The sequence below is a fragment of the Athene cunicularia genome (genome assembly GCF_003259725.1).
Source record: "Athene cunicularia isolate RWA chromosome 4 unlocalized genomic scaffold, athCun1 chr4_part2, whole genome shotgun sequence".
Lineage (NCBI taxonomy): Eukaryota > Metazoa > Chordata > Aves > Strigiformes > Strigidae > Athene > Athene cunicularia.
Genome location: NW_020799099.1, coordinates 32,450,269 through 32,463,947, shown reverse-complemented (window position 1 = coordinate 32,463,947; position 13,679 = coordinate 32,450,269). Strand labels below are relative to the sequence as shown.

Here is a 13,679-nt window from a genome sequence, read left to right as displayed (position 1 = left end):
TTAAGATTAACTTTAAAATTTTTTTCTTTCCATAAAACTTGGCAGCAGCTGTGAAATTTTTCTTACACGTATGTTGTGACGTACATGAATGGTCTTACACCAGGCTAGAAACGAGTAAGGTCCTTATAATGATAGCAAGAGCACACAGTAGACATTCTTCTGAATAATTAAAAGAACTGAAACTTTTATTTTCTAGACAGATTTGCCTGTTTCAGCTAGAAAACCCACTGCTGGAAGGCCTTAAGTAGCCTGAGGGAAGCTTTATTGTAATATTCTGTGAAGTTTACCTGCAACTGCATAAATGCTTCTCCAGCTCTTCCTGTATCTAGGAGGCAAACTAAATCTGCTCTTCAACAGCCATGGAGGGAAGGGAAAGAAAATGGACCTGTGCAAAAAACAGTCTTTCTAACACTAAAAATCTCTTATTCATGGGGTCAAACAGGTTAATAAATGAGTATTGACTTGGAAATGAATGTACAGATTCCTTTTTGGTTTTCTTTTTCTTTTTTTTTTAAGCTTCTAACTCACCTGAATAAACCCTCCACTAAAACACGGTAGCAGTTATGACCTAGCCCACACACAGTACATTTCAGGGTATGGGATTTCCAATGGTTTAAAAAGTGGGACTATCCTACAATTTACACAATTTTTTCTGCATCCGTTCAAAAAATCAGTTGCTATTTTTAACTGATACTGAAATGTTAAAAGGTATTTTTAAAATGTTCTGCTGCTATCCCTGAATAAGACATGTCGTAAGGTATTGTTGTCACAGCCAGACAGAAACAAAGTAATTCTCATGTTTGAATGATTTTCTTAAAAGCTATGCTATTTAAATGATATAGTGCGCTTTTTTTTTTTTTTTTTTTTTTTTTTTTTTTCCTGGAAATAGGCAGTAGAATATGACTCTTAAATATCATTTGTTGGTGAAAAAGGAGAGCAACCTACTAGCCATGGTGCTACATTTTTACACTGAAATAGCTTTTTTCTGTATTCTAGTTACTAATCAATTAAAAACTCAATCAGACTTCTCTCCAAATAGATTAGACAGAAATTTCCTCAGTATTTACAACTGAACCTCAAGTATGCTGCAGATTATTTAAATGTTTCTTGTACATTAAAAGAAAAAAGAAAAAGGAGAAGAGCACAATATTTGGAGGAAGAGTTATGATGGTGTTTCTGAGGTGTTGTTACCACTGAAACACGGCATGAGGATCATACTGAATTACAGGTCTCATGAATGTTGGAAGCTGCTCTGGCTATTCAGATTACAGCAAAAGGTGGGTGTGTAGCCTACTCCACCTGTTGCAGGAAAAATCTCAGCGCCTATGGAGTGAAATCTCAAAGCTATCCACTAATAACAACATCCCACCGTTCTTACTTCCTTGTCGTGTTTTCCATCCGACCAGTTTCCAGTCCATATTCCTGTAAGACTGGAAACCAGTACAATGTTGCTGTTTCCTCCTCAGCAAACAAGAGGTACCTACAGTTTCCCCATCTATGTGTTAGTAAAATATAACTGCATCTTCACCTGGCTACCAGAAAGAGCTCTGTTTTCAGAGAGTTGACAGAGCTGTGAAAATAGGACAGTCAGGACCTGACTCTGATAAACACTACAGGAATCACTCAAGAGTCAGCAAAAAAATTATTACTTCCATGACTACATGTCTGTAAAAGCTGGGTTTTCTCCACACCAACTGCCAGTGTCTGCTGATGCCAGATTTTTATGGTGTCTTTCTGCCAACCTGCTGAAAATAATACGCCTTTTTGTTTCTGAGAGTGGAAAACATGCTATGTTGCTGCATTTTATTTGGATGGGTAAAATACACACTACTTACACTTCCCAGCCATTGCGGGCAGGTTGCCTGGTTTAACCTGTGATAAACCAAAGGCTGAGTAGACACCTCCTCTTTTGTTTTCATTTTCTAATATTGCTTTCACCACCTTGGAAGTGGTAAAAATAATATCACCCAAGACAAGAAGAACAAGATGAGAGGGAAATACAGTTTAATTAATGACACAGACCTCATGCAAGTAAAGGAAAGTCCATTTTAAAATCAAGAGAATCTGATTGCAGGCCAATTTGGAAACCACAGAAGATAAATGGTTGCCTTAAACTGGGTGAGTCAAATTCTTCATTTTGTTTTAAAGAAAAAAGATGTTGTATTGACTCAAGTCTGAGCCCATACAGCATTGAGATGAATCCGAATCCATGATGCATTAGCAAGCAAAAGATTATGATGTCACCACAAATGTTATGAAGTCACTATTTCCAAAATGTAAAAGTAAAAAAACAGATTTACAGGAACCAGATGGGCCAAGTTAGGACTTTTTTTTTTCTAAGTTTTCCTTTGAAGAATAAGTAAAGCTCTCCAATTTGCAATCATGATGCCTGTTTTCTATATTGCTTAGTAGTATGACATAAAGACTACATAAAATTGAATTATTAGAGGTTTTAAAATAAAGTAGCTTATTTGACTAATAATAATTCTGTGCATCTGTTTTTCATTTAAATTTTGTTCATATTAGTAGTGTGCTGTTTTCATTTACTCATACCTCTGGGATTCGACTTTTTGCTTTTATCTTTACAGTCCTGGTATAGTCATTATATGGTAAAAGGTATGGGGTGGAGGAGAGGAACAAATAATAGGTGAAGCTGCAGCAAATGGCACAAGGATACAGTCCCTTCCTGGAAAGAGGATTTTGTGGCGAACCATTTCTCCCATAATGCATCCCACAGACCATATATCCACTAGAACAGCAGAGACAGGGAAGTGAAGAAGGAGGAAAAAAAAGCAAAGTTAACTACGACATTTCACTCCTAAAGGAGGGGAAAAAGAGCAGGTTGATCAGAACAGTTCAGTTTGTTTTGTGGTTTTGTTGGGTTTTTTTTTTCATGTCTCACTAAAAGTTAAATAAGTAAAAGCTGTGTCAGTGAGCTCAACAGTAGTTAGTTACAATGGTGGAAAATCAACATTTTTAGGAAAAGGCCCACAGCTAGGAAGTAAAGATCAAGTGCAGAGACCCATGGTATACACTGAGTTTATGGTGAAAACAATTTAAAAAAAAAAAAGAAAAAAGAAAAAAGAAAAAAAAAATCCCAAACCCAGACAACGATCATCTGGAGTAAATCCCACCTGCAGCCAGGCCTGCAGGACTGAATCGCTGCAGCAGTATACAAGAGGTTCCAAATGGAACTGCTCACACGAGTAAAGGCTCTATGGATAAATACCACCCTTAAGGGTTATTTAAAACTCCTGCTTCAGGATCTGTCTGATCTCGAGGCACCTATCTCTACGTATCTGTCCGTACCTGTGTACAGACTGGAAAGAACTGGAGAGTTTGACCTGTGTGGACTCTGATTTTTACTGTATAGGTACTCAAAATAAATGCTAAAACAAACACTCTGCAGGACAAGTACCAACAAGACTAAGAGGATTTCTCATCTTTCTGATCCTGCCTTCACCTTTTAGATGCAATATGCATAGTTATGTTAGCTGCTTGACTGGGGTGGGGTTGTGGGTTTTTTTTTTCTCTTTAAGTCTTACAAGCAAAAAGGCTAGACAGGTAGTGACACAGCATGCACAGAAAGAAAAGACCCATATTCCATGTAAAGGGGAAAAAAACCTGCTTTCAAATGCTTTAAAAGACTACACGTTCCTCAGTTTTGAATCCTCATTTTGTGGTCATGTTTGACCTACACAACTGGTTTCTCCTCTTTTTCTTCCCCCTTTTTATCCTTCAAAAACAATCCAAAACAAACTAGAGAAACAAACAACTCATTTCTTGGTAAAAACAAAATAAAGGTGAAATGTTCCATTTGGGAAAAGGAGGGTACAGGTGTCAGGGGCATGGGACAGCAAAAGCATGCCTGAGGCAGTGGCAGAGTTTTCTTCATAGTGACAGTTTTGGGTCCTTCCACAGAAGTGCAGCAAACTGGTGATAATTATGCATCTTTAGCCAACCAAGTGCAGAAAGAAAATGAAAGCAGTGAACAGTCCTTATACAGGCAGTGTACAGAGTAAGAGGAAAAAAATACTAGGGGAGCTTCAGTAATGGCATAGGCCAGAGCAGGGAAGCGAAGAACAAGCCTTTCTGTTGACTTCCTTGGGAGCTGGATTAGAGCCTCCAAGCAGACCAGCTCCTCAGACAGCTGACCTTCATTTTCGAATATTTTGTTTTCTTTCTCTGTTTATTTGATTTTCGCTTTGTACAAGTAAGATGAGAGCATTCATCTTGAGCCAGATTCATTGCCCAGGGAAGTCAAAGGAAGTCTCCATGTTAACTTCAATGGGCATTTGATCAGGACTTTTGGATGTGGCAAACAGTCTTAGTACCTTCCCAGCCGTGTACTTCATCACAAAAGTGTGTCTAACTTTTTCTTGGTGCGATTCTAATCATGTGAAAAGCAAGTGCTTTCTCTGTCCTTTCAGGGACAATAACAACAATAGTAATCATCTACTAAATGTCTGGAGAGAAAAAAAAAATAAACTCAAAATAATTCATTTCTCAATAGAAGGAACTCTGAGTATTGACTAAGGAACTATCTAAAATGTGCTGAGTGTAGTTCAGATTTCTAAAGGCACCTATCAAAAATATAAATGATAAATTACTTCAAGGAGTTTACTCATTTTCCAGAAACTATTCTGCATGCTTAGATTTTGCTTAATGTTTTGCTTTTTAGACTTTCATATTAAAAAATGTACTGTAAATTCAAATAATTCATGCAGAAACTTGTTAATTTTGGAAGAGATTGTGTGAACATGCCTTTATTCATGCTTAAGACATGGAATTGGCTCCCAAAATCAGTTTCACTGCCCTTTACAGGATGCAGTTGGCTGTTAGTATAAGTTCTCCTACAGGTTAGCTAATCTCTTCAAAGTAAATTGAGCAGGAGAGTTTTTAATAAATTCCTGATTTTGATGTTTGCTGTATTTGTCATCGGAAAGTTGTCAAACTTTCATGTCAAACAGACAAGTGGTAGCTTTTGACAGCAGAATCTGAGTCACAGCAGATTTTTCTCCACTATATGTTGTATTCCCTCCTTTTCTGCCTGGTCTACCTGGCACTCAGATGCAGTCCCCAGTTTTGTTACAAAATGAGAATCACTTATAAAGTTTTCCCTTCATCCCCCAAAAAATGTGAATTCTTCCTTACCTGCTTCTCTATAGTGAGCACCCCCCACCTGCTTTTCACAATCTTTCCAAGGACCAACAGGTATCCAATCCCTCACAGACTGTTCAGAGCAAAAATCCTATTTACATCTAGGGAGATTACACTCATATAAGATGCATGTTTTTTTAGCTTCAGCTTTTTCCTCTTCTCTCCAACTCGACCTTCCATTAAAAAAAGACTCAAGTTGCAAAATTTATACCTAGATCTTGGCCACATGAAACCTGTCAGCAAAACCTGGGACTTCAGGTAAACATCATAAAGACAGAAACCATTCCTGAAATTCAGATCTAGCTCTGGATTTGGAGAAATTCTGGAAGGACTAAGATTATCTATTTCAGCTTGTACCTCTTCTTCTTCCCTCAAACAATTCAGAGGCCCAGACTCACATTTAGAACACATTCAGCAATTCCAGTGGTTCCCACACTCTTCCACAGCCACAGGAGACAAAGACATTCTGGTCAGAAAGAGCTAATTGTATTTGATCAGTTCAACCGTAACTAAGACCAAATTTCTCATTACTTGGCAATCCTACACCAATAAATTCACCAGTACTGCATCCCAAATATATTCTGTAGCTGCAGTACCCAAGTGATAAACCGCTCTAAACGACCTGCCTTTTAAATTTAAGATGTCATTTCCTGTTATGCTTTTCCTCTTCTCCTTCTGGTGCCCCTTACAGTTGTAGAGGCAGACCTTACACTTCAGGTCACACTGTACTTGCCATGAAATTGCAGCCCTACCGTTCTCCTTGTAGCCCATTCCCAAGATGACCTCTGGTGCTCTGTAGTAACGTGTCACCACATATGGAGTCATCATGAAGCTAGTGCCTGCAGTCCTGGCCAGTCCAAAATCCAAAATCTTCAACGTGCAGTCAGATTTTACCACAATATTACTTGGTTTTAAATCCTGCAAAAGATAGTGAAAATACATGACTGTTTTTCATAAAGCCAGGCACAGCTGTGATATGGACTCTTCTGACACCTACAGTTACTATCAGAAATACTTGTAAATACACAGCAAAACCTTGCTACTATTCTCTAACAAACTCATCTGGAAGATGTGGTAGCTTGGCATACTGTGGGGCTTTACCTGGATAGCACAAGCCTATTGGTGCCAAAAATTGCATTTAGCAGTTCAAGAAACTAAGATTAGTATTAGAGTACCATTTTGAGTCTATATATTTTTTAATGCTGTGAGCCTAATAGGGACATTCCAACCGTACGTGTCGAGGTATCTTAATGCTTCATTTATAATAATTCAACTCATCCTCTGCTGGATGACTATCTGGAAGCCAAATCTATCATACTTTGCTAAACATACAACATGCCAAGAAATAAGACCTTTGTATATTGTAAAGCAACATCGACTTTTATTTTATCAGCCCTTCTTTTCTTCCTTTCATAACAGAAGGGAAACTTTTTTTTTTTTTTTTTCCCCCAGCTGGAAATCCCAAATTAGTAAAAGCACAGTTCAATAAAGATGTTAATTCAGGATATTTTCAATCCATTCAGAATTGCCTCCTGCTCACAGTCACACGAATGACTCCTCCTGTTGTCAACAATCACACAGTGCTACCTTTGGCATTCACAGCCAGGTACCGCATCCTTACCAGACACAGCGCTCTGACATGGAAAAGCAAAATGGGAGGATGTCTAATAGAGATTTAGCCGTCTTTTAATTTGATTTAGCACATGTAAATGATGGCAAATTCCAGTTCCATACGCCCTGACCTCAGTGGATTCTGGACCACTCTTCAACCTCGATTCACAGTGTTTCAATGTCATGCGTGGTAGATGTAGCCAGCTGCATTTTCAGGAGAAATAACATCTATCTACATGTTTCAGAGATCATAATCACTCTGATGATTTCCAGTGCTTATTACCTGTTTGTTATTTATTTATTTTTAATAATCACATAACCTTTGTGTCTGATTAGTTCACAAATAATCTCATTCCTAACACAAGCATGAAGCTACTCTGCTAAGGGGATTGACTATGACTTGTAAGTTTATAGCCATTTTACTGCGAGATAGGGCTTTGATCCACAGTATACAAGAAACTCAAGTGGCTTCTAAAGTCTTCATGCTGATGTCATATGCTGCCTTAAGTTTTAAACCAAAGGCCCCTTACCCTGTGAATAATTCCTGCAGAGTGAAGATGCTTGATACCACAGAGCATTTGGTACAGTAGATAAGACATTCGCTCATGGTCTAGCTCCATCTGAATGACCTGGCACAGATTGGCATCCATTAACTCCATTACCAGGTAACTGAATGAAAAAGCAAAGTCATAGGGTTATTGTCTGTGTTGAAGAGGAACCATGGCATCATTTCAAAGAAGAAACAATGTCTCTTCTTGCTTCAAAATTCACTTTATTTCTGCTGACTGGGAGTAATGCAGCTGAAGACTGGGTGCACTCACAATGGTGCCATTGTGGTGTCTGTTTCTCACGGCACCATCTCATTGCAGAAACACTATTCTTTAAGCATTCCAGCAAAACAGGTGGATTGCTGGCCTTTTCTTGGTGCATTCCCCATGACAGAGACTGTACCCTACATGGGCAAACAGGAAGCATGACACTGAAATGTGCAGAAAGCAGAAGAGCCACAAGCACCGAATGACATGACTGTTTGACCTTTGACCATTCTGGGGAACAGCTACATGTAGGAATTGGAGAGCAGTAGAGATGTCTGAGAAGCTAAAATATGCATCCCCATGCCAAATGTCTTCAAAAATGCTCCTAAGATTGTATGACTTCACACAATTCTCATTACAACTATTTGATCTTGTGCTTCTGATAAGCAAGCTTCACTGACAACCTCAGCAGGATGTTAAGCCAGTCCCCTTTAGCAGTAAGTTAATATGTTAAACTCACGGGCTCATTTCTTATGAGATATCTCACAAGCACAGCTGATTGATAATTGTAACATTACTTTAAAGCACTCTCAGTCTCTGGGGAAAACACTTAGCTGTCCATTTCAATGTGAGCTGCGTGCCTTGTCTTCTCTCCAGCACTAGTTACCTCCTCTGCTCTGCACAAGTCTGCAGTGACAATATTCTGCAGAAATCCCACAACCAGAACAGTAGTTGACTGACTTCAGCCATTGCTATCTGTTATCATTACTGATATTAGAGTACCGAATGGGAAGACATTTCCATACATATGGAAATTCCAACATATACGGAATATGGGAAAGACTGAAATATAAAAAGAGTACAAGTATATAAAACACTGAGGATTTAAAATTTCAGTCAGTGAGGGTTCATGCTACACACAATAGTGCTTGTGCAACACAGCAGTGTTCAGCGGAGATGCTAGTTGTCCTCTACACCTAGCACTTGTTCCCCAGACAAGTAATTCTACTCAGTTAAAGGTTGTATCAAAACAAATATGAAATGAGGAAATGTTTCACAGAAGTCTTACGGGAAATTATTTCTGAATGAAGCACTGCAATTCAAAACCTCAGACACATCAGGGAGTCACATAACAACCATCATTTGACAAGCAGACTAGTAACACAAAAGGAGGCCCTTTTAACTACTCAAACCCCTTCCTCTGCATGTGAAGGCAAATGCAAACACACTAACCCTCCGAAGACGAGACACCAGCAGAACGCGCACACTATTACAGCACTTAGGAAACCTGGTATTTGACACCTTCTAAGTGTCACAAGCGCTCTCAATATGGGAATGCAGAATACCTGCCTACCCACGTTGTAGACTACATATGATCTTTTTTTAGAGAGGCTTATAACCTTTGTATTTTGCTGAGTTACTGTGTTCAAGGTACACTACAATGCCCCCTCCCCCCGCCATCTCTAAAGCTTTACTTTAATCACTGTCTGTGTTACTTACACATCCTGGAACTCCTCCAGAGATTTCTGCGGTGTGAAGACATTTAATAAACTGATAATCTGAAAATAAAAGTAAGAGAAAAGGATGAAAATAAGTGATAAATGTAAGCAGTTGAACATGTTTCGAGTGTGTGTTAAAGGATAAACTCTGTTTTTTCGTTGCTCAATTTATACTAACACTTCTCACTTTATGATCAGTAAAAAGTCGACAACATTCAAAATAAAATACCACAGATCTCTAAGATTTCTTCTAGATGCACTTGAAATGGTTTCTGAAGGAAGGATAGTGTTGATCAATGACAAAAGAAAATACTGAGGGTGAGACTGTTCTGAATTTTGAAGTTATATGTTTAAAGACCATCTTCAGGCTCAATCTAGCATAGCAGAATCCTTGTGCTACAGCCAGAAATTTATCATAATAATGAAGAACGATCATCTGAAGGGACAAATAATCAAGTACCATCTTATTATTAAGGACCTTCCTTCTCTCTGACATGGCCTCAATTCCTTTGAGGGCACATACACACACACTCTGACACAATTCCGTCATGAGAGGCACCACTTTTTAGTAGAAGCAGTTTAAAATGGTAGATACGTTCTGGGCAAAGACATCTTGCATACTGCAACTCCTAAAGAGCATGGAGGGAAAACATGACCTCAGGGACTCGAACTTACTGTGATTTCCATCCATGTGGACAACACAAGGAGAAGATACATCAGCGTGATATCACCATGAAGACAACATCTGAACGTCTCCCTCCCCACCTCCATCAACTCTCTAGGCTTTTCTAACAGGAATGGTTCAATATTCTTTCTGTCCACTCCACATATTCTGACTGATTGGTGCCTCCACACAGGTGCCTTTACAGTCCTTTCCTTCCTTTCCACTTCTCTGTACAGACAGATTAAAACTCTGACCCAAGCACTGTGATGCTCTTACCAGCTCTTATGCAGAATTTAAAAAATTCTGTGTTTAAAATTAATATCGTTCCTTCTGTCTGCCCTCCGCTCTTTTCAGTCCGTTAAAAACATGAAATGAGAATGCATCATTGTCCCTACTACTCACTCATCGCTGCATTTTCAAAGCCCTGTGCATTGCTCTGACTGAGGGTAGTTTCCATCTGAGTCAACAGGGAAGAGACAGGCACAGTCCTGATCCACACAGCAGAAATGTAAGGATAAGTCAATGCCTAGAAGTGGGGCAGCAGGACAAGTCCTGCTCATTGCTAATTTAAGGTCAGTCCTTTTTCATTCCATGTGAATTTATGACTGAGAACAAGTGTCAAATGTCACCTTACATCACAATCTTCAAGCTCATTTATGTTTTACAATAAAGAGTCATTGCAGTATCTGAGGCAAGAGTAAACATGTAGCAAACTGAAAAATTAACTCCTAATGAAAAGGAAGGGGCACATGGGTATGGCACCACCACAGCAGAAATCAAGGAATTGTAGGAAGTTTAAATCCTTGAGATTTAATTATCCCTTGACAAGGCAATGGGGCAACCCTAGATATCTCACTACAAAAAAAGCAAGCTCATGCAGTGTCAGGCAGAGAGTTCTAACTACTAGATACATGGTCACAACATACAGCTGTAGAATAGCTCTTTTGATGCAGTGTAGGGATATTTTCATTCATTATGGATCCTAAATGTTATACGGTAGGTGTAAGAAGCAGGAAATGTTGAACAATAGGTGTAAGAAGAAGGAAAGTCTAGAACCGGTTATGTTGATTATTTCAACAAGAACACTGTGATTAGAAGGAATGGCACAATGTGTTGAGGCTTCAGAGCCCATGGCTCCACAACATTAGCTTACACACAGATACATGAGAATGGAAAAGTGCTTTTGGTTCTTAATTTTCTTCGGCAGTTTTGCAACAACCTTCACCATGACGACCCCTCATCTTGTACAACCTATATAATTCATTTATATGACTAGGTTTCAGATGAAGTGCAGAACAAGAAGTGACGCTTGTGCATGGGTATTCCAAGAGACACTGCTTCTGAGGAACAAATCTCAGTGACAAGAGGATGGAGCCAGGATTCCAACAACCACTTGTGCATTTCTGGATAAGGAGTTGACAAGAGCGTGTTCTGCTCTTACCCCTTCTACAGTCGTAACCCTACTAGCATCACCCCTATTTGGCATAGCCTTTAAGTACACACATGGAAGATCCTCACTCTCTCATGTGGGAATATAATACCAGAAAGATTGTAGCCCCTGAGCAAAATTTACTCCTAATTTCCTCTGTTTTAAAAAGCCGCACAACAAAACAATTTTATTTCTAACAAACCAATATCCATAACACTTCTCCCGTTACCTGTTGAAAACTTACATTTTTATGATTCACACACTTCATGAGGACCAACTCCCTGTAAGCTCGCTTGGCATGAGTTTGGTTCTGAAATGGTCTGCTGAGCTTCTTAATGGCCACATTTCTGTCAAGGACGGCATCATATGCAGCACTGCAGTAATTACAAACACAGAGGTTATGTATCTTAAAGGATATCCTGCATTTCTCATGGTAAATTCCTGAGCCTCGTCTACTATTGCCTTTTTTTCCACTTTTCCCACAATTTCTAGAGAATTTCTAGTGAGAAAAAAGAAGACATCAAAAGGAAACATGTACCACCACATCAGCAGAAGACAGCATGGACCACTACTTCCGAACTACAGTTCCATAGGAAATTAACATTTATTTTCAAGGGGTGGAAAAAACTAAATTAAGTAACTTCAAATAAAAATACAATGAAGACTGGATGAGACAAAAAGTTTTTTCATAAAGCAACTCTCTGTGCGTTGTATACAGTGGAGAGGCTTCTGCTTTTTCTGTCATGATTAAGGACACCTTCTCCAACCGGCTCAATGAATAATTGCCCACTTTTATCTAGAATGAATTTTCCTTATGATATTTCTAATGGAATCAAGTTATTTAATCATTCTTTGAGGCCATATAATCCAATTCCAATAACATACCTACAAACAGAACCATTTCACAAAATTTATTTACCATTTCCTTCTGATACTGAAAAAATTTGTTACACATGCTAGTTAAAAATTTTGAAAACATGAAGAAATGCAGGCTCTGGTTTGCAAAGTGGGTTTTAAAACTGGACTCTTGAAATTCTCCTTAAATTTTAAAATGTTTTGTACAACCTTCAGTTATTTTGATAAACTTCACCTCCAATGAATTTGAACCACTTATTTTGGTGGTTCAAATCTAACTATATACATTTTGACTTCCACATTTCACAAACCACACTAATTTTTAGAAATGTTCCCAAACGGACAGTCCTCAGACCCTCTTCCTGATTTTCCTGTTTACCAAGAATGAGGAAAGATATGACACAAGTTTTCTGCTACTCCTTGAAGAGCAACAATGTAGTTTACTAAAGATAAATCAACAAAACCACCAGTTGTTCTAAAAATAATGACCTTTTTAAGCATCAGAGTTAATATTCAAAATCCTGTGACACTTCTTCTTATTAATTCCTGCTTATTGTAGACATTGGCTGACATTCAGTTACAGAGTCTTACTGATCAAGTACAGAGCAGAAAACATGCGAACATCAGAAGCTTAGTCACAAAGCCAACAAAAGCGTACAGGTGTTCAAAGTAAGTAAAAAAGTGTGGCTATGTCTTAGAAACTGCACAGGTGGAGAAAAGCAAGAAATATTTCAATTACAATACTCCTGCATAAATAACTCACCAAATACATCCCAAAAATCAGAACAATTGTTTGCTAAAGGTGATGAGGTGTTTTGCAAAATATGCTTTAGTCCACTGTTGAAATTTGTGGCAGGATGGTGCAATTTTACCCAAGAATATGTTCAGAGGGAAAAAAAAAATTCACATGGCAGCCCTTGCAGGTATTCTGAAAGTGTTAGGGAGTTCCATTTTAACATTTTCATAGGGAAACTATTTCAGATCAAAACGTTAATTAAAAAAAAAAAAAAAAAGTAAAAATAAATACTCAATCTACCCCATTTATCAACACTGTGAAATGCCTGGGGAGGAATAACCCCAGGCACCATTACATGCTTGGGGGCCAACAGTCTTGAAAGAAGCTTTGCAGAAAAGGACCTATGGGTCCTGGTGGACAACAAGCTGAACATGAGCCAGCAATGTGCCCTCACGGCTAAGAAGGACAACGACATCTGGGGCTGCATTGCTAGCGGGGTCTAGGGAAGTGATCTTTCCGCTCTGCTTAGTGCTACTAAGGCCACATCCGGAGTGCTGGGTCCAGCTCCAGGCTCCCCAGTACAAAATAGATAGGGATGTACTAGAGCAGTTCCACTGATAAGCCAATGAAGGTGATTAAGGACTGCAACGTCTGTCTTACAAGGAGAGGGAGGCTGAGTGAGCTAGGGTTGGTTATCCTGGAGAAAAGAAGCCTCAAGGGGAACTTATCACTGTTCTTAAGTATCTGCTGGGAGGGGTAAAAAAGATGGAGCTAGACTCTTCCAGTGGTCCTGGTCTAATTGATTCTGCTTTGAACAGGTGAGTTGGATGAGGTTCTTTCCAACATCATCCATTCTGTTACTTGGTAACAATTCTTTCTTCTCGTACTCATTAATAAGACAAATAACTTTTATGACCCAGCTAATACCATGCTAGGCACATGCACAAAGATATTGCAGTCACTAGTTAAA

General features: G+C 38.8%; 1 protein-coding gene across 12 annotated transcripts in view; it reads right to left on the bottom strand.

Annotated features, from left to right (window-relative positions):
- MAPK10 (mitogen-activated protein kinase 10) overlaps positions 1 to 13,679 on the bottom strand; it is a 181,066-nt gene that overhangs the window by 51,372 nt on the left and 116,015 nt on the right. For 10 of the 12 annotated variants that reach the window (XM_026848083.1, XM_026848084.1, XM_026848087.1 and 7 more), the window contains 5 exons: positions 11,363 to 11,492; positions 9,027 to 9,085; positions 7,302 to 7,440; positions 5,913 to 6,078; positions 2,678 to 2,749 (listed from right to left, as the gene is read on the bottom strand). In XM_026848083.1, the coding sequence (XP_026703884.1) occupies positions 2,678 to 2,749; positions 5,913 to 6,078; positions 7,302 to 7,440; positions 9,027 to 9,085; positions 11,363 to 11,492 (566 nt within the window). The remainder of the gene's footprint in view (positions 1 to 2,677; positions 2,750 to 5,912; positions 6,079 to 7,301; positions 7,441 to 9,026; positions 9,086 to 11,362; positions 11,493 to 13,679) is intronic. The other 2 variants (XM_026848080.1, XM_026848081.1) reach the window with 1 other exon arrangement.